Source organism: Ovis canadensis, chromosome 3 (genome assembly GCF_042477335.2).
Source record: "Ovis canadensis isolate MfBH-ARS-UI-01 breed Bighorn chromosome 3, ARS-UI_OviCan_v2, whole genome shotgun sequence".
Classification (NCBI taxonomy): Eukaryota; Metazoa; Chordata; class Mammalia; order Artiodactyla; family Bovidae; genus Ovis; species Ovis canadensis.
In genome coordinates this window covers 183,040,065-183,064,462 of record NC_091247.1, presented here as the reverse complement: position 1 = coordinate 183,064,462, position 24,398 = coordinate 183,040,065, and the positions used below count along the sequence as shown (strand labels likewise).

Here is a 24,398-nt window from a genome sequence, read left to right as displayed (position 1 = left end):
ATTACAGATATTTTCCTTATAAGATTGTCATTGGGATCAAAAGAGGCAAGTGCCATGCATGTTAAAATAACGCGTGCGTGCTAAGTCACTTCAGTAGTGTCCAGCTCTTTCCACTCCTATGGACTGTAGCCCCCCAGGCTCCTCTGTCCACGGGATTCTCCAGGCAAGAATACTGAAGGGGGTTGCCATGCCCTTCTCCAGAGGATCTTCCTGACCCAGAGATCAAACCTGAGTCTCACATCTCCTGCATTGGCAGGTGAGTTATTTACCACTAGCACCACCTGGGAAGCCCGTGGTAAAATAGTATCTAATATTAATTAGCACTGCATACTCCACATTTTTTTGACCGCTTAATTATGTATCACAATGTTGGTTCCCCTAGTACATTATTCTTACTGGGAATTACCCTCAATTCTAGACTTCCTGCTCTGCATTTGGCCTTCTGTTCAGAAAACGGTCTGTGCTGTCTCCTTATGTTAAACATAAGGAATAAATCTTCAGAAAGAAGTCAGAACAGGAGAAATGACCTCCTTATCCTGGCCTTATATGTATTGACAGCTGCTTCCATAATAGACCTGCTGGAAGGGAAATCTGAAAATGACTTAGGACTTCTAGTTAACAGTCCTACTGGGCCCAAGATCCAAATTCAGAAACAGGGGGTGGCCTAAGTCCACTGTGTGATTAAATATTAATTTTGTTTTCTCAGTTTCAACCAGGGATAAATATTTGAACTGGCAGCTTCGTATCATTTAGCTAAGGCCTTGACGGAGTGAGCAGTGACCAGAGCCCAAGACTCAGACACACAGCTAGGCATTTCAGAAAGAAATCTGAGAGACGCCCATCCCACAAAGGAAAGGCTCTGTCCTGAGAATGGCTGGTAGGAGGTGGACGGAGGTTGTGGGAGGGGGGTCAAGTATTTGTAAGAGGATAGATGGAGTGTATCATTTTGTTAACGGAGGTGAATATTCTAGTGCCCCAAATAGGTTTTCTGAAATTATTTCTCTGAAAGACAGAAACATAACATAAACACAGAGTGAATACAATCCAAATCAAGGTGCTTCTTGTGGGTTGCTGTGCCATAAGACTTAGCTGGATGAGAAAAGTGAGAGCCAAGAGCAGAGGGTTTGGAGAAATGAGAGGGCAGGGCCATCAGCTAACAATTAATTAACTAATTGAAAGCACATAGCTGAGAACGCTGATTCTTAATTCAGAATGCTTTGAATAAGAATCTTGCCTCAGACTGTAACTGGGGTTTCCCAGGAGGCTCAGTGGTAAAGAATCCACCGGCTAATGCAGGAGAGGGGGGTTCAAACCCTAGATCAGGAGATCCCCTGGAGGAGGAAATGGCAACTGGCTTCAGTATTCTTGCCTGGAAAATGCCATGGACAGAGGAGGCTGGCGAGCTACAGTCCATGCGGTTGCAAAGAGTTGGATTCCACTGGGCATACAAGCACGCACCCTCAGGTTGTAGCTGACTAGCAATCTGGTTGGAAGTAAGTAGAATTACCTCTTTGAATCTTAAACCACTAATCTGTAAAATGAAATCTAAACTTTCCCTTGTAGGGGTGTAATGAACAGTTCTAGGTACAGTTCTAGACCACCAGCTTCTTTGCCACAGACATCATGGTCCCAGGCATTTTCACTACAGACATTTTTGCCTCATAACTAACCGGCCACAAGGCAATTTTGCTCTAAAAGATAAAAATAATGAAAGATAAAAGAGGGACACTTTAAAGGATATAACAAAACATTTAAGAAATGAATAATGAAATTTTAAAAAATTAATTGTGAAATACAATTATTTGAATACATTAAAAATGTGCAGATTCATGACAATATCATGCAAATAACTGATTTTACTTTGTAGGTTGTACTTAAGCACTTGTCTTTTTTTTTTTTTCTTTTGCTTGTGGAGTTGTCTCTTCATTCAGCATTGCACTTTTTTGCTAAAACTTCCTCCTTCAGTTTTCAAATACTAAAGGTGCATATTTGTAACTGAGCTCTGTATTGCATTGTGAAATCCTCTACAGGATTGTTGCTCTCTTAACATTGTGTCACATGTCCAGCGACAGATGTTCCAAAGTTCCATGGGAAATACTGGTTCAACTCTTTGCCTTCAAATCTACCCAAGGATTTGCAAACTGATATGTTGTTATTTTCTAGGATGGTATGCAGCCTGACTTTGTACTATCTTATTTCACACTTGTAGTAAGTTTTATCCACTTATTTTCTATCAAGTCTTTATATGTAGCTGTTATCATCCACTGTTTTAAGATCACCACGCCTACTCATCACTATCAGTACCATTATGAGGACTAAGATTTATGTAACATAAAAATGGGAGTACTGCATCCATGGAGAAATAACCAAACAACTGTCAGCCAGTTGAAACTGAACTGTTTTTTCTTTTATGGCAAAATTGCCTTATGGCAAATTAATTATGTAGCAAAAATGATTGTGGTGAAAATGCTTGGGGCAAAGATGCTTATGGCAAAAATACCAGGCATGTGATGACTTCTTACTGATATGATGTTTCTAGCCCAGTGTCTTTTCCATAATAAGCATTCAATATGTAGTAGGTTGGGGCTTCCCTCTTAGCTGGTAAAGAAATTGCCTGCAATGGAGAAGACCTGGGTTCAATTCCTGGGTTGGAAAGATCCCCTGGAGAAGGAAATGGCAACCCACTCCGGTATTCTTGCCTGGAGAATCCCATGGACAGAGGAGCCTGGCGAGCTACAATCCATGGGGTCGTAAGAGTCGGAAACGACTTAGCGACTAAAGAGAGAGAGAGAGATGTGGTAGGTTCTCATAAGAGTAAAGGATTTTGTGTTTAAGAATTGTGTTTGAGTGCTTTCTGTGTTCTAGCAGTTCAAGGACAGATGAAGAAAAAATGTTGACCTTTCAGGATTCAGAAACAGTTTTAACTGAGTAATTATTGCTGTATAATAATAAGGAAATTTCAGGGAGTGACTTGCTCGGTTTGCTAGTAAGGGCAAAGTTGTTATTTGAGTCCATGTGTTTAGTTCTAGACATGATACCTTTCCTGGGCCAGGTTGCAACTCTACCTATTCACCCTTCATATATAAATAAAACAAAATAAAAAACAAACAAACAAAAAAAAAACCTCTCTGTTTCTGTAATCAAGATCTCCGGATATTGGTCGGCACCATCCTAATGGCAAATGCTGTCCTGGAGAAAGCAGGGTGTGCCGGACCTCCAGGGCTTCCAGGACACCCAGGACCTCCAGGTATAAGAGGGCCTCCTGGTCCCAGAGGTGAGAAATACATTTCTCTGCTTTTTATTTGCAACTCCTGTTTCATGTTTTTGGTAGGAATGTCATAATCCTCATAAACTCAGGAGCACAACGCATTGAGGATTAAAAGAATGTGGAGAAAATGGTCAGCTGTACGGCTGGGTCCCAGGGCAGGGGAACCAGAGCTCAAGTCACAGGGAACAAGAGAGACTGGCCTAGTTCTAGAACCAGGGTACTAGTATCCATGTGGGTTAGTCACGCTGGGAACATGTGCTAAGTAGAGTCAGCATCATGAATCAGACTGTCTGCTAAACAGCAAAAAAGGGGGGTTTAATAAGTGTAGCAGGGCATCATATATCATCAGAACATTGGGTTTCATTGAGCACTTAGAGCCCCAAACCTAGTTCTTATGAAAAGGATGATGCCCAGGGAGCACCTGAGTACAAATCAAGATTCTTCCCGGATTCTGTCCTGGTTACCAGGACTTCTTTGTAGCCAATGAGACCAGACCGAGAGGGGCTCTCAGGAAAGATCACAGCTGTGTGTCATCTCTTATGGGGCCATTATCATGGGCCTTAAGGTTTAGATTTGGTAATCCAAAGGCTTTCTGGTCCCCAGACTTAGACACCCAGGCCTTTTCATTGTCTTCAGTAAGATTAGAATCATTAGCAAGGATTTTCCTTCCCAAGGTTGGGACGATCCCCTGGAGAAGGAAAATTTCTGCTGGGAAGATCCTCTGGAGAAGGAAAATTCTTGCTAATGATTCTAATCTGATCAAACCCGGGTCTCCTGCATTGCAGGTAGATTCTTTACTGACTGAGCCACCAGGGAAGCTGTAGCAAGAATTAGTCCCACCCAAGTCAGGATGAAATAATATATAGGAAATAATACATATGCAGCACGCATACAAGGATGATGCCCCGGGAGCACCTGAGTACAAAGCAAGATTCTTCCCGGATTCTGTCCTGGTTACCAGGACTTCTTTGTAGCCAATGAGACCAGACCGAGAGGGGCTCTCAGGAAAGATCACAGCTGTGTGTCATCTCTTATGGGGCTATTATCATGGGCCTTATCAAATAATACATATGCACCACGCATACGTACTATAAGTACCTTACGCGCATTGTCTCATTACAACTTCACAATAAACACATGAGACATCAATAATAATATTTTCAGATGAGAAAAGACAGCCCAGAAAGGTTGATTAACTTTTAGTAAGATTACACAGCTGGTCAGTTTCAGAGATGTGACTTGAAACCATTTAATCATACAGCAAAGATCAATCTCTTAACCATGATGTTATTTAACAAAAAAAAGTGGTGGTTTCACACACTGACTGGGAATCATCTTTTTATTGGATTCTATGACCTTTTTACTGTGTCTTGTCCGTTTCTCTAAGGAATACCAGGTTTACCAGGTGTGACGGGAATTCCAGGACCAAGTGTAAAATGCCCGTGCCAGAGAAAGTCCGCTTTCACTGTGAAGCTCAGTGGCCAGCTGCCTTCACCTTCGAAGCCTGTCCCCTTCACAGAGGTCCTGTACAATGCCCAGAGAGACTTACAGGAGGACACTGGGGTCTTCACATGCAGGGTGCCAGGAAATTACCATTTCCTCTTCGATGTGGATCTCCATCACTGCAAGGTGACTGTTCAGCTGATGAGGGACAAAAATTCTGTCTTAGAAAAGCATCAGGTCTCCACCAAAGAGCCCAGGAATCTCTCTGGCATGTTGACCCTGCCGCTGCACGTAGGCGAGAAGGTGTGGCTGGAAGCAAAAGTGGAAACCGAGAAGCCAGAGCAAGCCAGAGTCACAATTTATTTCTCTGGTTTCCTAACATAGTTCTGGCCTCTTTCTGTAGCAAAAGCAAATGCCTTATGATTCTGCTGTCAAAAGCAAACAAATAAAATATGCACTATATCTTGGCCTCTTGGGCTTTCCTTTCCTTAACATTTTGGAATTTTGGCGAATAGATTTTCTGTTCATATGAGGGAACTGGTAGGTTTGGTCACAGTAAAACTGGACCCTTGATTTCTGCTTAAGAAATCATGACATTATTTCACTTAAATCACTCTTCTGATAGCTTTCAGGGCCAATCTGCCTCCCTGTCCCCAGATCCCCATTACTAGATGGACACCCTCTTATCCAAGAGAAATAGGCTCACGGTGCCTCCCATTCCCCAATCGACTTCCCCATCTAAGTGACAAGTTTCACCACAGGCGCCTCCTCATCTCTCTAATCCTTCCCTCTCTGTCACTCACACCAGGAATCTGGTCAAGTCATTTTTATGGTTGAAGAAGGTGGAAGAAAAACACACTGCCATCCTGCTTATGATAAGGATAAGATTTATCCTCCTTCTGTAACAACAAAAACTTGGGGAAATTTATATGATTTAAGGTAACACTGATGAAAAGGGGAAAAGAACTTAACTCAATAGAAGCTTACTTCTCACTTATTAAAATTCCAGTACTGGTATTCCTGGCTGGAGGATGAATCTCTCCTGAACAGTGACTCTGGGATCACGGGATCCTTCCGTCCTTTATGGCTCTGCTGTCTTTGACACGTGGCTTACGAGCTTCCATTATCCTTACATCAAGAGAGCCAAAGTGGAAAGATCCTGCAGAGGCCTGTGGGAGATGTTTTTTGAACTGGGGAACACCAAGAGATGGGTCACAAAAGTTTTGCTTGCATGCCGTTGACAAAAATTCAGTCATTGGTTATCCCTAACTTTACCTCCTTCACAAATGTGGAATTTTGGTAAATAGATTCTAAACACTTAAAAACCACCCTTCTCATAAAGTCACAGATGCAGAAAACAAACTTATGGTTATAAAGTGGGGGAAGAGAGAGTGGGATGAATTGGGAGACTGGGACTGGCATATATAGACTACTATATATAAAATAGATAATTAACATGAATCTGCTGCATAGCATAGGGAACTCTGTCCAGTGCTCTGTGGTGGCCTAAATGGAAAGGCTATCTAAAAAAGAGGAGACGTGTTATGTATACGTACGGCTGACTCACTTTGCTGAACAGCAGAAACTAACACAACATTGTAAAGCAACTACACTCCAATACAAATTTTTAAAACTCCCTCTTCTCATAGATACCAAGGTCATCTTTCTTCTTGTCCCTAAATCCACATTACTGCCTGGAAGAATCCTTTATCATAGTTACAAATTAAATGAGAAAATTACATGGCCATTTAAAAGGACAATAAAATCACTTGATTTTTTAAAAAATCAAACTTCTTAAAAGTTTAAAAATCTGTTAGGAAATAAAGAATGAAAGAGAATTTTCTCTTTTATATTTTAAATTTATTTATTTTTAATTGAAGGACAATTGCTTTACAGAATAGTGTGGGTTTCTGCCAAACATCAACATGAATTAGCCACAGGTATACGTTCCTCCCCTCCCTCTTGAACCTTCCTCCCATCTCCCTCCCCATCCCACCCAAGAATTCTCTTAATCTGATAGTGACAACTGAAAGGTTATACACAGAGCCTCTCACCCTGGAATGTGAGCTTGCAGACTGAGAGCTAAAGTCATAAGCCCACAGTCACTTCTACTGAGTACTGTACCGAGATTTTCACCCACAGCATAAGCAGGAAGAAATATAACGTTAGGAAGAATCAAAGTTATTATATTACCAGTGTATGAATTCAAGCAGAAGAAAAAAAACCACTCATGTGTTATTAAATTAATGAAAATTAACAAACATTTTGGATATAATTTAATCCAAAAATCAATTGTGCTTTCTATAGCAGAATCAATTAGTCAGAATATATAATAAAACCATGCAATTTAACTAGCAACAAAACTAGCAAATATAGGTAACCTGGGCTGGGGAAGAGGGAGCCAAGCTCACCGAGTGAGCCAGCAGAAAAGAGCAAGAAGGGGTTGATCCAACCGCATCTCCCATTGTTTGGTGGTTCCCACGGCCATCTCTGCTCTGCCTCCGACAGGCCTGTGCCTACTGGCTGCTGGGAGGAAGGCCCAGAGTAACAGAGGGCACTGTATCTTTTATTTTTAAAGCAAATGTATCTAGGACGAGACCTAACAGAATTGTGAAACTATTATGGAGAATAGTATACATTTTTACTGAAAGGTTTTAAATAAGATAAAGAGAAACCCTGTTCAGGGATTGTAAGACTTAACATGCATGCATTTTCCCCTGAACTGGCTGATAGCATTCATCGATGGATTCCTAGTCAGATAAAGAAAGATGTTATGGGGGAGTGTTTTGTATGGAATATGCCTAAAGTGTATCCTTAAGGAACTAGGAGCCATATTGAGCAGCAGGTAAGCGTGTTCACAGTAGCATAGAAACAACTCAGATGTACCTTGACAGTAGCATAGAAACAGGATTCCCGGAGCACACATGTCACAGAGTGCTATACAGTGAAATTAAATGAGCATTGCCCACATATGTTACACATACTGTGAAGTACTATTGATTTAAAGGATTCTTACAATAATATCCCATGTTTATAAAGTTAAAAAACATGCAAACCAGGAGCTCCCCGGTGGCCTAATGATTAGGATTCTGGGTTTAGTCCCCGGTTGGGGAAACTGAGATCCCATAAAAAAACAGAAACAAAAACAACAAAAAAGCACGTACTAAAATTAATAAATAAACATTTTTTTTAAAAAACCATGCAAACCTAAACTACATTTCAATGTTTTTGGTTAGTTTATTTATTCATTTATTTTTGGCTGGGTCGGGTCTTCATTACTTCATGCGGGCTTTCTCCACTTGCCTTGAGCAGGATCTCCTCTTTGTTCTGGAGCACCGGCTCTAGGTGTGCAGGCTCAGCAGTTTCCGCTCTCGGGCTCTAGAGTGTGGGTAGTTGTGGCGCGTGGGCTTAGGTGCCCTCCAGCATGTAGGATCTTCCTGAACCAAGGGTGGAGCCCATGCCTCCTGCACTGGCAGGTGGAGTCTTGACCACTGGACCACCAGGGGAGCCCTAAACTACATTTTTAAATGATTGATGAGTGTGTATTAAGATGAAGAAAAATTAGCAACAAGTCCTAAAAGGAGCATGGGGTCTTTTAAAAGAATTCTGCCCAGGCAGTTATTTTATATTCACTTATCACATTGTTCGTTTATGCTTTGCACTTTTTGGTATTCAGGCTTTGTTCACAATTAGGAAATCGTTAGTATGCAGCCACAGTGATTTCAGTCTCAATTCAGGACCACTGGTCACAATTAGATCCTTTGCGTTGCTTAGCAACTCCATGCTGTGTCCTTCACTCCCATTTGCAATTTCACACCCTCATTCTCTCTAAAGATCTCCAGCACCAACATTCAGCTGATTACCCTGCGTTCTGTTTTGCCTAGAAAAACAAATAATTAGAAGAAAATTTTCAAAGTCCTTCCATCGCACTGACTCACAGTTCTGCCCCTCAGCTGAATTTTCTGCCTCCTGGCTTGTTCCTCCGGCTGACACCTACACTGCTGTGTAGGAATTCCACTTGTGCACTTGGTCCTGCTTTCTTGAGCTACTTGCAGACATAGTTTTAGTTAAGTCTCCCCTTTCTCACCTAGTTTTGTTCTCTACTAGATCATTCCTTCTGTATGTAACCACACCAGGTTTCCACATCTTCGAAGAGAAAATTCTCCCTTGACACCAAAGCCTTCTCCGACTACTGCCTGGTTTATCCTCTTTACACAAAATCTTCTCAAGAAAGTTTCTATGGGCTGAGTTATACATCCACGAAATTACCATGCTGAAGTCCCAACCCCTGGCACCTCAGAATATTACAGGACTTTTAAGGAGGTGATTAAAGTCTTGAGGGGGGATCCTGATCCTGTTATGAACTGGCAATCTGGACACAGGAAGGTGCAGAGGGAAAAAACATGTGAAGACTCAGTAAGGAGGTGGCCATCTACAAGTCAAGGAGAGAGGCCTCAGAGACAGCCAGCCCTACCAACACCTTGATCTCAGATATCCAGCCTGCAGAACCATGGGAGAGGAAATGTCAGCTCAGTCACCCAGTTCCGTGGTCCTAAAACAGTTGTCTATACCTCGGTTCCTAATTCCTCTTTCTTTTCAACATACTTCACTCAAGCTTTCTGTACTGTCCCACCAAAAGTGTCGTTATCAATGTCACGAATAACCGTGACATTGGATCCCGATGATCAGCCAGCCTTTTGCTTGACACACTTGATCCCTGGCTTGTTGCTACATTTCTCCCTTGACGCCTGTGCCACCACACTTGCCTGATTGTTCACCAGCCCCAGAGGTTTCTCTCTCAATCCCCTATATGTTGGCATGTCCTGTTTTTTAGATTTGTTCTTTTTACTTCTTACCTCCTTTCACCCCGGGGCTTTCCTGGGGGCTCAGTGGTAAAGAATATGCCTCCCCGTGCAGGAGACCCAAGAGACGTGGGTTCAGACCCTGGGTCAGGAAGATTCCCTGGAAAAGGAAGTGGTAATCCACTCTGGTATCCTTGCCTAGAGTATCCCATGGACAGAGGAGCCTGGTGGGGTACAGTCCATGAGGTCACAAAGAATCAGACACAATTTAATAACTAAACAGCAACAACAATCCATGCACCCCACATGTGATTTCATCCCATGTTGTGCTTTTAAATAGCTTCTAGATGCTGACAGTTCCAGAAATGTCTCTTTCCAGACCAACCTCCTAGACGTCAAACTCCAGCTGAGGTATCAGACAGTGCTGAATGGTCAGCACAGTCCCATGAAATAGTAATTCTACAGGAAACACACTTTACTGAAGATGGGCCAAGAACACGACATAGAAGCCATCCCAAATACTACAGAGACATTTGGGAGATTCTGAATATGTCAAGCAGAGATTATGGGATCTCTTTTCTCATCCAAGAAAATGATCAAGTTCCAGAGTGCTGGCTGCTAATTGTGTGATCAGGACACGATGGCGCAGGAGAGACATTTCGTTCGGGGATCTCTAGGGTTTTATGCCTTCCCTGGTGGCTCAGCATTAAAGAATCCACCTGCAATGCCAGAGCTGCAGGAGATGCAGGTTTGATCCCTGGGTCAGGAAGATCCCCTGGAGAAGGAAATGGCAACCCACTGCAGTATTCTTGCCTGGGGAATTCCATGGACAGAGGAGCCTGGCAGGCTATAGTCTATGGGGTTGCGAAGAGTCGGACACGACTGAAGCAACCAGACACGCATGCAGGGCTTTATACTTTGAGAGTCACCTGGGCCTTCTGGTCATAAGGGTTTCATGACTAGCTTCCACGTTTTATCAATACATTAGTAAGCTGCATATTTATTTTAAATAAACCACTCAAGAGCATTAGCTCTAAGGTTTAGAAAATGTCTGACTGGTTACATTTACAAACTTCCATGGGGAAGGTGAGGATCAAATGTCAGAGCAACTAACTATTCATCTTTTCTTTATTTAAAAAATAATTTTAATTGACATATAGTTAAATTACAATGTTAGTTTCAGGTGTATAGCACAGTGATTCAGTATTTTTACAGATTATACTCTGTTAAAAGCTGTTACAACACAGTGGCTATAATTCCCTGTGCTATACAATATATCCTTGTTGCTTGTCTACTTTATTCATAGTAGTTTGTATCTGTTAATTCCTTACCCCTAATTTGTACCTTCCCTCTCTTCTTTGGTAACCATGAGTTTTTCTACATTTGTCAGTCTATTTCTGTTTAGCATATATATTCATTTATGTTTAAAATGAGCTATTTAATGATTGTATATTTTGCTAAATGGGCTTTCAGAAAATAAACATCTTAGAAAGAATGATGGAAACTCAAAACTTGTTGAAATATATATTATAAATATTTTGTAAGAATTAACATTATACCATTTACATTTCAAAGCAAACTTCTAGTAGCTTGATGAATTATACTTATGCTGAATCACATAACATTTGTCCCAAGGATCACTGAGAGTTTATTTCTTTTCCTTCAATATTTTCTCATTCTGTTTTTTGGATTGGGTAATTCCCTTGATTTTTAATTTACTGATCGTTCCCCCTGCCAGCTTCGATCTGCTTTTGACCTGATCTATTTAATTTTTATTTCAGTATTTTCTTTTCCAGCTCTCAAATTTACTTTTTGAATGTAATTTTTATTTTGCTATTGCAATTCCCTCTCTAAACATGTATTTCCTTTATTTTTGAACATACTTCCCTTATGTAGAAATATATATATTTATGATAGTTACTGTTAAGTTTTTATTAATTTCAACATCTGGGCCTGGTTGAAGTGAATTTCTATCAACTGCTCTTTTTTCTTCGCTGAAGATGGGAATGTGTTTCTCATGCTTCTGTTTCTTGTAATTTTTTTGCTTGAAAACTAGTTATCATAGATAATACATTGTTGAGACTCTGGGTTTTGTTAAGCTGTTCTGAGGATTGTTATTTTCTATATTGTTTCTATTTATTCATAATATATAGATAATATATATTTCCATGTATTATATTTCTATATTATTTTCTATGTTGTTCTATTAGGCAGTTAACATGTCTGAACTCTAGCTGCAAATATTTGCCCTGCTAATATTTCTGCTCTCTTTCTTGGGTTTCTAACTCTTGATTGATTTATTTTTAACCTGACCTCTGTGGGTTTTCCCCGATGCTTGCGTAATTTGGTGCCAAACATACAAGCAGAATTTAGAGAGAGATTGGGCTCACCTTGTGGGCCTCTTGCCTGGGGGGATAGCCCAGTCTCCCACTGCAGGGCCGGCTCTACCCTCTACCACCTTGAGGCCGCAGGGCTTCAGTGTTCGGTCCAAACTGCATTGCTGTGAGATATGCTCAGCTGAAAAGGCAGAAAATCACAAGCCTTGTCCTGGGCTGCTGTCTCTTTTAAGAACAGGTTTCTTTCTTGCCTCTGCCTGCTTTTTCAGGAGGCCCTCTGTTGTCTCATGCATATGGAATTCTCAGCCAGTACTTGCTTAGAGTTCATACTCACATCTTGGGTCTAGAGACTCTCCAGCTGCCAACACTTACTTCCTTTAAATTTCCAGGTGATTCTTCCAGCTCTGAACTCCTCTTTCTGGCACCTTAGGTGGGTGGTAAGGCTACAAACTTCTCTGCTGTATTTGGCTATAGGGGATGTGAAGGGTTAGGGAGTGTGCTAGGCCAGAAAGGCACACTACTGCAAATTCTACCCCTTCTAGGGGAACATCTTTGAGCATATACACTTGGCCATCCACTGTCTTATTTTGCATGCTTTCAGTGTCGTTTCAGTGTTTTATCAGGTTATTACAGTACCCGTGGCACAAACTTCAGGGCTTTTACTTTGATTGTTATCCTGACAGTCAATTAAGTGATATACTTACGGTAGCAGATCTTACATAAGATGTTAGATGGAAAAGCTTTACATCACAGCTGTGCAGACAAGTTAAGTGGAATGAAATCTGAGCCTCCCATGTTCTTTAAAGTTGTTGCCGTATTTCAGGCCCTTTCTCTTCCTTCACAGTTTTACACTGATTCAGTTCAGTTCAGTTTAGTTCAGTCGCTCAGTCGTGTCCGACTCTTTGCAACCCCATGAATCGCAGCACGCCAGGCCTCCCTGTTCATCACCAACTCCTGGAGTTCACTCAGACTCACATCCATCGAGTCCGTGATGCCATCCAGCCATCTCATCCTCAGTCATCCCCTTCTCCTCCTGCCCCCAATCCCTCCCAGCATCAGAGTCTTTTCCAATGAGTGAACTCTTCTCATCAGGTGGCCAAAGTACTGGAGTTTCAGCTTTAGCATCATTCCTTCCAAAGAAATCCCAGGGTTGATCTCCTTCAGAATGGACTGGTTGGATCTCCTTGCAGTCCAAGGGACTCTCAAGAGTCTTCTCCAACACCACAGTTCAAAAGCATCAATTCTTCGGCACTCAGTTTTCTTCATAGTCCAACTCTCACATCCATACATGACCACTGGAAAAACCATAGCCTTGACTAGACAGACCTTAGTCAGCAAAGTAATGTCTCTGCTTTTGAATATACTATCTAGGTTGGTCATAACTTTTCTTCCAAGGAGTAAGTGTCTTTTAATTTCATGGCTGCAGTTCACCATCTGCAGTGATTTTGGAACCCTAAAAAATAAAGTCTGACACTGTTTCCCCATCTATTTCCCATGAAGTGATGGGACCAGATGCCATGATCTTCATTTTCTGAATGCTGAACTTTAAGCCAACTTTTTCGCTCTCCTCTTTCACTTTCATCAAGAGGCTTTTTAGTTCCTCTTCACTTTCTGCCATAAGGGTGGTGTCATTTGCATATCTGAGGTTATTGATATTTCTCCCAGCAATCTTGATTCCAGCTTGTGTTTCTTCCAGTCCAGCATTTCTCATGATGTACTCTGCATAGAAGTTAAATAAGCAGGGTGACAATATACAGCCTTGACGGACTCCTTTTCCTATTTGGAACCAGTCTGTTGTTCCATGTCCAGTTCTAACTGTTGCTTCCTGACCTGCATACAGATTTCTCAAGAGGCAGGTTAGGAGGTCTGGTATTCCCATCTCTTTCAGAATTTTCCACAGTTGATTGTGATCCACACAATCAAAGGCTTTGGCATAGTCAATAAAGCAGAAATAGATGTTTTTCTGGAACTCTCTTGCTTTTTCCATGATCCAGTGGATGTTGGCAATTTAATCTCTGGTTCCTCTGCCTTTTCTAAAACCAGCTTGATACACACCCACTTACTTTTTGGCTGGAAGTCTATCTTTTCAGATCTAAGGATTTTTTTAAAACAGTCTGTGTACTTGGAAATTAATTAGAGGGCCCCTCAAGACTGATTTCTAAAGAGGAAAGCTTATAAATATTAAATAAGTAAAAATATATAAATAAAAATATAATTATATATACAGTTTATATATATAATTATATATAGGTAAAATTTTGTATACGTATATATTCATACACATTGTGTATGTTTTAGGATAATATATGTGTTGCTGTATGATTGTTGGAATAAGTTTGTATCTGTGTTATTAAAATCTAAAAGTATAAGGTGCTAACTCTAATATACATAAATAACTACAAATGATATAAAATAAGTGCTAGGAAGTTGAGGGTAAAATTGGACTATTTTTTGGCAACATATCTAAAAGTAGGGGTTAGGATTATGTTTAGGGACAAACCTCTGAACTCCTCACGGCTCAGTTCACCTGTGGTTCATCCAAATGGGACAAAAGGGACTTAGAGCATTGGCTGCAGGGAACAGAAAGACAGTCTAAGCTGGTCACGCTGCTGAAATCATGTCCGTATTTCTAGTGAGACAAATGATGTGTATACTTTCTATTACACTGAAAGCAAACATTTAGCAGAGATGCATGGCCTGGTCAACATTTCCATACCCTAAAACCATGTCAGTGTTTAAACAAAAGGTCATTCATTCTGGATAGTAGAAGCTATAATGTTTTAATCTTTCCTTCTTCTGCCTCCCGCAATTGTTAGTGTCAATTACAAATTGGCACTTACCATCTTCCTCTATAAGGATTAAATCACGTGCTGCTGCAGCTGCTGAGCTTCAACAGCCCCTGAAAGGAGTTCAGGGTAGAAAACAGAAATGAGGTACTCTGTGCTCAGGGAAAAGCAGGCAGAACAGGTCTTCAGAGAGTTACATATTTTCCAGAGCCAATTTTTTGAGCCCAATTCTATGTCTCCTCATTTCTAGAAAGCACTAAAATCCTTCATGGTGACAACTGTTGCTTGTGACTAGCAAAAGCTTCACGAGAGCAGCAGAAACTTTCTGGAAAAACGTGTGTTTGATTCCACGTAGCCCCTCTTTACCAGAATCACATATATACTGACCTCCCCCACCCTGACCCCGCCTCTGTGGAGCAGTCACTCAGAGCTGAGGTGCTGTCTTTTGGCTGCAGTCCTCATTTTTGCTCCAAATAAAACTTAGCTCGCAACTCTCACATTGTGTATCTACGTTAGTAAGTCTACGTTAGTAAGTCTACGTTAGTAAGTAGAAATTAGTGGTAAATGTTTGTTTCCCACTCGTGGGAAGAGTTATACCTACCTTCACGCCTTGGCTACACATGTGCATGTGCGTGTGTGGACGTGTGTGCACGCACACACACACATACACACTGGAAGTCAGAAGTGGCAAGTGTCAGTTTTGTGCTTTATGTGTTTTTTCATCCCTATATAGTTATAAAAATGCCTTCTAAAAATGGTGAGAAATTGAGTGGGAAAATTTATATTAAAAGGGTTTTAGATGGATAAAGTGCCTCGCTGATGTTCTTTACCATTAGTAGAGACTTCATATCCAGAAACAACTAAAATGTTTGAAAGAAAGAAAATACACTGTTTCCATCTTCCTTGCAATTTTTCAGAAATAACTAAAAAATATTGGTGAAACAATATGTCTTCTTTCAAAATATTCTTGGATATTATAGAGCACCAGGTAAATTAAGACAAAAGCAGGTAAATTTGTTTTATTGAGAGTGAAGGGCTTGGAGCATAGTAAGTACTTAGTATGTATAATTTTCTTTCTTCTTGTTCTCCCTGCTGCTGCTGCTGCTAAGTCGCTTCAGTCATGTCCGACTCTGTGTGACCCCATAGACGGCAGCCCACCAGGCTCCCCCATCGTTCTCCCTATCACTCTGAAAATATCTGTCTACTGAATAAATGCATGAACGGTTTGAGTGAGTGTAGACTAAATCACACTACAAGTTATGATTGGAACAAAGTCAATTTTTAGTAACAACAAAATAACAAATCTGATTATAGCAAGTTAAACTTACCATGTGTTAACAGCTGTGCTAAGTGTTTCTCTGCTCTCATTGTTTCAAAAACTATTGAGCACCTGGAATGTGCTAGACATATGTGGGATTTTGAGATTACAATAAAGACCAAAATAAAAGCTAGTTTTTGATATCATGAAACTTATAGTTTAGCAGAGGGGAGAGACATTAGTCTGAGAATTTTTTAAATGAAAGAATAAAGTGATGGCTGTTATTATAAAGAAGTAAGAAAATCATAATGTAAGAATGCATAAAAGGGGCCAGTTAGTTTATTATCAGTTCCTTCTCAAGAAGCTATTTCTGAATTCTGACTGAGCACAAACAATGTTGGTGGTTATGGAGATAAGTGACCTAGGCAGAGGGTTGAACAGTGTAAATGCCCTATGGCAGTGTGGTCCAATGATCATACATCATTTAAGGGACTAAAACTTCAGTGTAGCTGGAAACCAGTCACTAAGGAAAACTGTAGTAGGAAGAAAATATGGAGAGGGGTAAAGTAAATCATATTAATAATTTATTTTTTATTGAGATATCATTGACGAAATGGAGTTTTTTCCAGATGCACAACGTAATGATTCAATATTTGCATATATATTGTGAAATGATCACCACAGTAAGTCTACATAACAACTGTTATCATACATAGCTACAGAATTTGTTTTCTTGTGATACGAACTTTTAAGATTTACTCTCAGCAATTTTCGAGTATATAATTACAATTTGATTTTTAATCCTAAGAAAAATGAGAAGCCATGAAATGATTTTGATCAGAGATTAATATGATAATCTTGTCTTTTGTGCAATGAGCATTCATTGCTGGGACAGATAAGTCCAATCAAAGAGGCACCGAGTGGAGGACTGGCCCACCAGTTAGCACAGTGACAGGTGAAGATGATGGTGTTGCTTGTAGGAATGTAACGATGGAAATTTATTTAGCTTGGTGACAGATTGGACTGGGGAGGTGACATGAAGGGAGGTAGGTGGCCCTAATCAGTGGATGGTGATGTTCATGGGGAAAGGAAACAATGGAAATACAGGAGGTGCTGGAGGAAGAAGCAGTCATGAACTCAGTTTTGGACACATCGATACGGCAATCCTGACAATGCCGCTGTGTGCATCACTGATCTCTGATCTCTGGTACACATTACAGAGGTGTGATTCATTCTTGTGTCTGTGTGTGAACTAGAGTGGGATCGCTAAGGTTCGAGATTGTCTCTTAGCACAGTATGGATGTTTAAGAGATGATGGAAAGGAAAGGGGGAAGAGTAAGGAGAGTGAAGGACGGTAGGTGAAGTCTCTAGGGGAGAGCAAGTCTGTAAAGGAGAACAGGTTTATCAGGGCTGCATTTGGTTACATTTAGCAGAAACTAGTCTACACTGGCTTACTCAAATCAGGGATTGTTAGTCTCATCTGTAAGTCTGGTGTGTCTGTGCAAGGACATTATCTGATATGCTTCCTACTCCTTCAGTCTGCTTAGCAATACATGTCTTTTGTTCTCAGGTTTGCAAAACTGCTACCTCTGCCACAGGCATTGCATCTTCCTGGGTGTGGGAGTAGGGGCGGGGTAATGCGGGAAAAGGGAAGAGCAGAGGGCAAAGGATAAAAATCCAAAGAAGCAAGTCACTTGAGGATTTGTCTTTGAAAGAATCATCCAGGAAGCCCTGCCTGACTATATTTCATTCTCCAGATGGTGTCACAGGTGACCCATGGTTTGCAAAGAGGGTGAAGATCATGCCCTTAACTAGGTTCACTGACAACCCGAAGTTCAAGCTCTGTTAGAAATAAATCTAACAAGTGATAGAATGGGTACTGCATAGTGTCTGAGGAGTATTATGCAACAAAATAATTCCTTGAATCTGTACCATTGCTCCTTGCTCAAACCATCTTCAAAGTATGCTGCAGCTAAGTCACTTCAGTCATGTCCGACTCTGTGTGACCCCATAGACGGCAGCCCACAAGGCTTCCCCGTCCCTGGGATTCTCCAGGCAAGTACACTGGAGTGGATTGCCATTTCCTTCTCCAGTGCATGAAAGGGAAAAGTGAAAGTGAAGTCACTCAGTTGTGTCTGACTCTTAGCAACCCCAAGGACTGCAGCCTACCAGGCTCCTCCGTCCATGGGCTTTTCCAGGCAAGAGTACTGGAGTGGGGTGCCATTGCCTTCTCCAGTATGCATCAAATGCAAAATATGGACTTGGTAGATTATATTCATAGCTTAGTGTGACTTGAAGCAAATTTTCTTCATCTCTTTGGGATATTTGCTTTCCTAGCTATACTATAAATTGTGAAATTGAACTGGTGTCAAGGGCTGTGATCAACACTATTTTTTCCCCTCTGGTGAAAAACTATCAGAAAAAAACAAAAGGCATGATGACTTTCCTGGTTCCCCAGCCTCAACCAGCCCTTGATTCCTGACCTACCCTCTCCCCAGAGTTCCTGGGATATAGCAGAATACATGAAATTTCATGGGCTTTCAATAAGAAATTGTTGACCAGTTAATGAATAATTAATCTTTACTGCTCTTTAGGGTTACATTCACATGGGTAAAATTGGGCATTCTTAATGTGATTTATTCAGTGATCACTGAAAAGTACTGGGGCAGGGAGGGAAGTTTGCTGTGAGGTTTAGGACCACTTGAGGAATTCCAGTGTGCCATCACCCCTTAGCCAGGATAATGTCCATAGAGCAAATACCCAAAGAACATACTTTGAATTGGTCCTTTCTCGGTCTCCATTGTGTCTAGCTTGGATTCCAGCCAGACTCTGTCTCCCAATGTCAGCTGCAAGACAACATTTCCGGAAAGATGCCTATAATCGTCCTTGGCCTTGGACTCCTTCTCCAGGATTTGAGTGCCATTCTTCACGAGCCCTAACTTCACAGCATGCTGGAATAGCTCTATGTCAAAGCCAAAGCGGTACACGCCAGGGATGGTGCAGGTGAACACTCCTGTGGTAAGATTGAAGTGGTCCTGGTCATTATGCAGGGCTTCCTTGAAGACAATGGGCTGGGAGGGGGCTGGGAGGGGATCAGTCAGCTTCACTGCAAAGGCAGATTTAGGGGGAGACAAGCAACTCTCAGTGTCTCCCGGAATCCCAGTTGGTCCTTGCAATCCTGGAGGACCTGGGGGCCCTAAACACCGAAGTAAAACAGAAGGAAGATAGAGATTTGAAGTTCATACATTTCACAGTCCAGAAATGTCTTTCCACACCACCCCTCCTACTAACTTACACTCTCCCTTCAAGGATCACCTTACACATCCTTTTCCCAGAAAGTGTCTCCTCCTCCTCTCTGTCATTACAGTGGCAGAATCCAGCGTTTACTTTGATTGTAGCATTTGCTTACACTGAGTAGTCATCTCTCCCATTAAGTACTTGTTTTATTTCCTTAAAAAGATGATGAGCTAGTGCCCTACCTAATTTTGTTCCTAAAACATGATCATATGATATCCAAGGTCCAGATGATAGGAATAGTATATTTTTGGAAGCGGTGATTAAATAAATAATTTCTTGAATTGCCCTTTAAATTCGTTTCATAGGTATGATGTTTTTATTATCATAAACGCTAAGTAAGGAGCACTCAGGGAAGACACTGACACAGGGAATTCTAGGCATTGTAGCATTCCAGAAATAAAAAGGGGTATTAGAGCAATGTTTCCCTGGCTGGACTGTGCATGACAGTCAGCTGTGGAACCTGTGAATAGTAGTGTCTTAGTTAACAATACGTGACCATCTGAATTGGAATTCAAGGGGATAAAACCTGGAACCTGAATATTAACCAGTGTCCACAGATGATTTAAAGGCAGTCAGGTTAAGGAATCATTGGATTACTCTGGTGAATAATTTCCAGTGAGATTGAGATGGCAAAGTAAGTTCTCAGAATTGAGGAGAAAGTGCATAATGCCTTATTCTCAGTTGTTTTCTACAATACCATTTTGCCCTTGAGTTTGCAGGAAACTCAACAGTATTCCAGTGTGGATCAAGGGTGAACACAGAGTACTTATGGGCCTCCCTGGTAGCGCGGCTGGTCAAGAATCCGCCTGTAATTCAGAAGACCCCAATTCGATTCCTGGGTTGGGAAGATCCCCTGGAGAGGGGATAGGCTACCCACTCTAGGATACTTGGGCTTCCCTCGTGGCTCAGATGGTAAAGAATCTGCCTGCCATGTGGGAGACCTGGGTTCAGTCCCTGGATTGGGAAGATCCCCTGGAGGAGGGCACGGCAACCCACTCCAGTATTCTTGCCTGGAGAATCCCCATGGACAGAGGAGCCTGATGGGCTGCAGTCCATGAGGCTGCAAAGAGTCAGACACGACTGAGCATTAAGCACAGCACAGAGTTACCACACTATGTTAAAGAGTACACCAATATGATGTCTCTCTGCCATTTAGGTTCACACGGTGGCTTCTTCAGAACCCATCCCTGGAGTTTTTCTGGGGTAAAAACCTCATCATCTGCTTTAAGACTCTAGGTGTGTAGATGGGCTGGGAAGCGGGAGACCTTGGCAATTTGCCTCCAAAAACCATTGTCTCCATTGTTACTGACCATCAGAAGCATCTGGATATTTCCTTGAGCTTATAGATATTTCAGTCAGAAAAGAGTGACCAATGCAATGTGAAGAAAAATGTTTTCTCACCTGGAGGGCCAGGTAACCCTGGAGGGCCTGGCGGCCCTGGAAATCCTTGAGAATCACAGGACCCGGTAACTTCTGGAGAAGTGGCATCAGCCGTGACTGATAGAACAGACAAAGCTAAAATCCAGACATCTAGAGCAGGGGGTCAAACAGATAAATATTCACATAAGTTGAAAGACGGTGCTGCTTCTCTTGAAAGATTATGTTCCCAACACTGTCTAGGCAGCCAGGTCTCCCAGTCTCAAGAAATAACTGTGAACTCAGTCATAAAGAGAGACTTCCCCCCACTTTCCTTCTTCGTTTTTTAAAGTCTTTATTGAATTTGTTACAATATTGTTTCTGTTTTATGTCTTGGTGTTTTGGCTGAGAGGCATGTGGGATCCTAGCTCCCTGACTAGGGATTAAAATCACAACCCCTGCATTGGAGGAAGTTTTAACCACTGGACTGCCAAGGAAATCCGCCCCCCACCGCCCGCCTTCCTACTTACTGGCGTGCAATCAGGGCCAAAGATAATCTATAGTTTCCTTGTATTTGCTGCTACTATTCTTACTGAAACGTGAACTTCTGATGACCTAGAGGTTTTCTCTAGGACACTCAAACATCCAGTGTCTTTCCCCTCCTTGTCTCTTTAAGTAAATAGTCTTGTGGTATTATCCTTATGACAGCTAGGCACCTGCAGCCCTTAATAATTAAGCATGGTGTTTCCTCAAAAACAAGTCATTGACTAGGGGTTTCATTTATTGATTCTACACTGCTTACCAAATGTTTTCCTTGTATCTGCATGGTAAACGTCTTTTCATCCTTAAAAAACAGTTAGGGTTCAAGACAGGGGGACATATGTATACCTGTGGCTGATTCAGGTTGATTTATGACAGAAACCAACAAAATACAGTAAAGCAATTATCCTCCAATTAAAAATAAATAAATTTTTTAAAAATTCAGAGTTCACTCATCTTGGGATATCCTCCATGATTTCCTCAAAGGGAACTAATTTGTTTTATTTTAAAATGCACAGAAAGAGAAGCTGTCAAATGAACAAGTGATGATAAAGAAGTGAATAACTTTCAGTTATTTGGGGATCCAAAGACCTTTGCTTGATCCTGAAGTACTGAAACACAAGTTGGTCATTGGAAATGATGTTGTTGGGTGTTTTGTTTTTTTTTTAATCAGTAAAAAAGTATCACACTTCATTTTATAATGGTATATATGGTTATGTAAAATATATTCCAGGCCTAAGTGACAAAAATAATTGGTAAATAGATAGTATATCATAGCAAAATAAAAATCAGAGCCTGAGAAATTTAGTATCTCTGAATATCTCTTTCCAAACTGTGACATAGAGACAATGAGGGTTGTGGTGAGAATCAGTGACAAATAAAGCATCTAACGCACTGTTGGCTGTAAAGAAAATGCTCAACCAGTAACTGAAAATATATGAACATGTAGGACTTTCATTGAATGACACCCCTTTACCTGCCTTAATTAAGCAGTGGTTTTACAGCATAGAGATGAGAAGAAAATCTGTTAAGATAGGTGCCTCTGTTTATGGGTTAGCATATGTACAAAGAAAAATTATCCTAGAAAACTGAAATTCATATCATCAGTGAAACACTGATGAAGTAACTTTTGTTAAGTATGCACGTCCAAGTGTTAACATTTCAACAGGTAAAATACATTAAAAAACAACAACAACAATAAAAAACCCCAGCTCTTTGTTGAGATATAGTTTGTATATCATGAAACTCTCATTTTAAGTGCAAAATTTAATGATTTTAAACAAATCCCCACAGTTGTGTAACCACCACCACCATCCAATTTTAGAAGATCCCCATCATCCTCATGTGTCACTTCCCTCTCGGTCTTCTGACCTTCCTATGAGTATACTATGCTGATTTCCCAGCAAAGGAAGGTTACCCCTCAAAGTGTTGATGGTCACTAACATGACAACCCAGAGCATCCATCAAAGCAGTTCTACGATGGACATACAAAAATTGTCTATGGTGTCTAGACATGTGTCCTTCACGTCTCTAATCTCCTTTTCTTGACATCTTGTGAAATGGGAAAGAGCTTGATATTGTATTCATCAATGGAGAGAAGGGAAACAGCAACACACATTCCACAGTCAAATACATGAAATTTTTGCATTATCTCTCCTTCTGTTTACTTTATATCATAGGTCCCTTGTGCTAACTTGCTAGTAATTAGGGCTATTTACAAACTGATAACATAAGCTTCGGTCCAAATCTAAGGGGGTAGAAATGGAAGTTACCACTTATATTTGCTGTATCTGATTGGAAATGCTGATATGAAATCTATCCTTTTGTCCTGTGTTGTGGGGAAATTGTATCTCAGAATTATCATGATCATAAAATGAATCACAAGTGTTGGCAGGAGACAGTCCTTTGGATAGTTCTTTGTAACAACATATGGAATCCGATTCTCTAGTGATTACACTTACCTACACACACCATGGAGAGAGACTGTCCTCCTCTCCCAGGCATCCTGATGCAAAGATGGAAGTTGTTGTAAGGGGTATGTCTTCAGCTGCTCTGTTCCTCTTTCACTTGTTTGCCTTTCAAAGGTATGAGGAAGATGTTCTAATAAATCAATATTCTTTAATATTTAATTTTTTGCCTGTCTGAGGCCAATGACCTCAGTTGGTCTTTAACCAGAGTGAAGTTGTGCCAGCCGATGTTCAGACAGAAGCTCTGTGTGTTATTTGTACCCTCTTTTTTCTTTTACTAACTTCTGGAATAATTGAGAATAAAAATTTTATTGATTTATTTATTTAGCTGTTAGTCCTTTTGTATTTTTCCATACACATATGCATATAACTTTTCTGTTTATTTTTGCTTTTTTTTCAAATTTCTATTGTTTATATATAGTATTGCATGCTGCTGCTGCTGCTAAGTCGCTTCAGTCGTGTCCGACTCTGTGCAGCCCCATAGACGGCAGCCCACCAGGCTCCGCCGTCCGATATCCTGTTGAAGGAAGAAATGGCAACCCACTCCAGTATTCTTGCCTGGAGAATCCCATGGACAAAGGAGCCTTGTGGGCTACAGTCTATGGGGTCACAAGAGTCAGACACAACTTAGCAACTAAACCACCGACACCACCGTGGATATCCTATGCTTAATGTAACTATTTCCTATTGAAGAGCATGTACACTGGTTATAGTGGCTCTTTAAATTTTTACTTATTTTTAATCGAATGAAAGATTCTTTAGATTTATAGTGCTTTACATTTTCAAAAGTTTCACACACATGATTTCATATAATCGCATAATAACCCTTTCCTTTTTCTTAACCCCCTTCCCTCTCTCCACTTGTAACCACTAGTTTGTTGTCTGTATCTGTGAGTTTGTTTCTTTTTTTTATCCACTAGTTTGTTGTATTTTTTAGATTCCACATAAAAGTGGAAGCATACAGCATTTGTCTTTCTCTGTATGGCCTTCCAAGTCACTCCATGTTGCTGCAAGTGACAAAATTTCACTCTCTTTTATGGTTGGGTAGTATTCCTTATACAAATTATATGTGTGTGTATATATATATATATATACATATTCTTTCTCTCCACTATTGAGTTATTATCTATGCCTTTGATTTTATTGTTGTTTTTTTAAGTATGATTTTTGTAACATTTAGCATATATATTTTCAACTTATCATAGGCTGACTCCTCAGATTTGTATCCATGAAATTTCATTTCCCAAAGATCAGGAAAATGTAAGTACGTTTGCCCTCACTCTTTTTCAACATAGTACTAGGTGTTATAGCCATTGTAATAAACAGTTAAAGGAGATAAAAGGCA

The 24,398-nt window shown here is 40.7% G+C and overlaps 2 protein-coding genes across 2 annotated transcripts; one reads left to right on the top strand and one right to left on the bottom strand.

Annotated features, from left to right (window-relative positions):
- Window positions 1-704: 704 nt before the first annotated feature.
- On the top strand, window positions 705-5,173 carry LOC138437641 (protein HP-20 homolog). Its single transcript, XM_069585272.1, has 3 exons — window positions 705-877; window positions 3,146-3,274; window positions 4,656-5,173. The coding sequence occupies exons 1-3, from the start codon at window positions 871-873 to the stop codon at window positions 5,093-5,095; spliced, it is 576 nt and encodes a 191-aa protein (XP_069441373.1). The 5' UTR covers window positions 705-870; the 3' UTR covers window positions 5,096-5,173.
- A 13,282-nt stretch (window positions 5,174-18,455) lies between these two features.
- Window positions 18,456-23,332, bottom strand: LOC138437640 (protein HP-25 homolog 2). The gene is made up of 3 exons (XM_069585270.1): window positions 23,048-23,332; window positions 20,592-20,720; window positions 18,456-19,089 (listed from the first exon to the last, which is right to left on the bottom strand). Exons 1-3 carry the CDS (start codon window positions 23,088-23,090, stop codon window positions 18,623-18,625), a joined length of 639 nt encoding a protein of 212 aa, XP_069441371.1. The 5' UTR covers window positions 23,091-23,332; the 3' UTR covers window positions 18,456-18,622.
- Window positions 23,333-24,398: the final 1,066 nt, after the last annotated feature.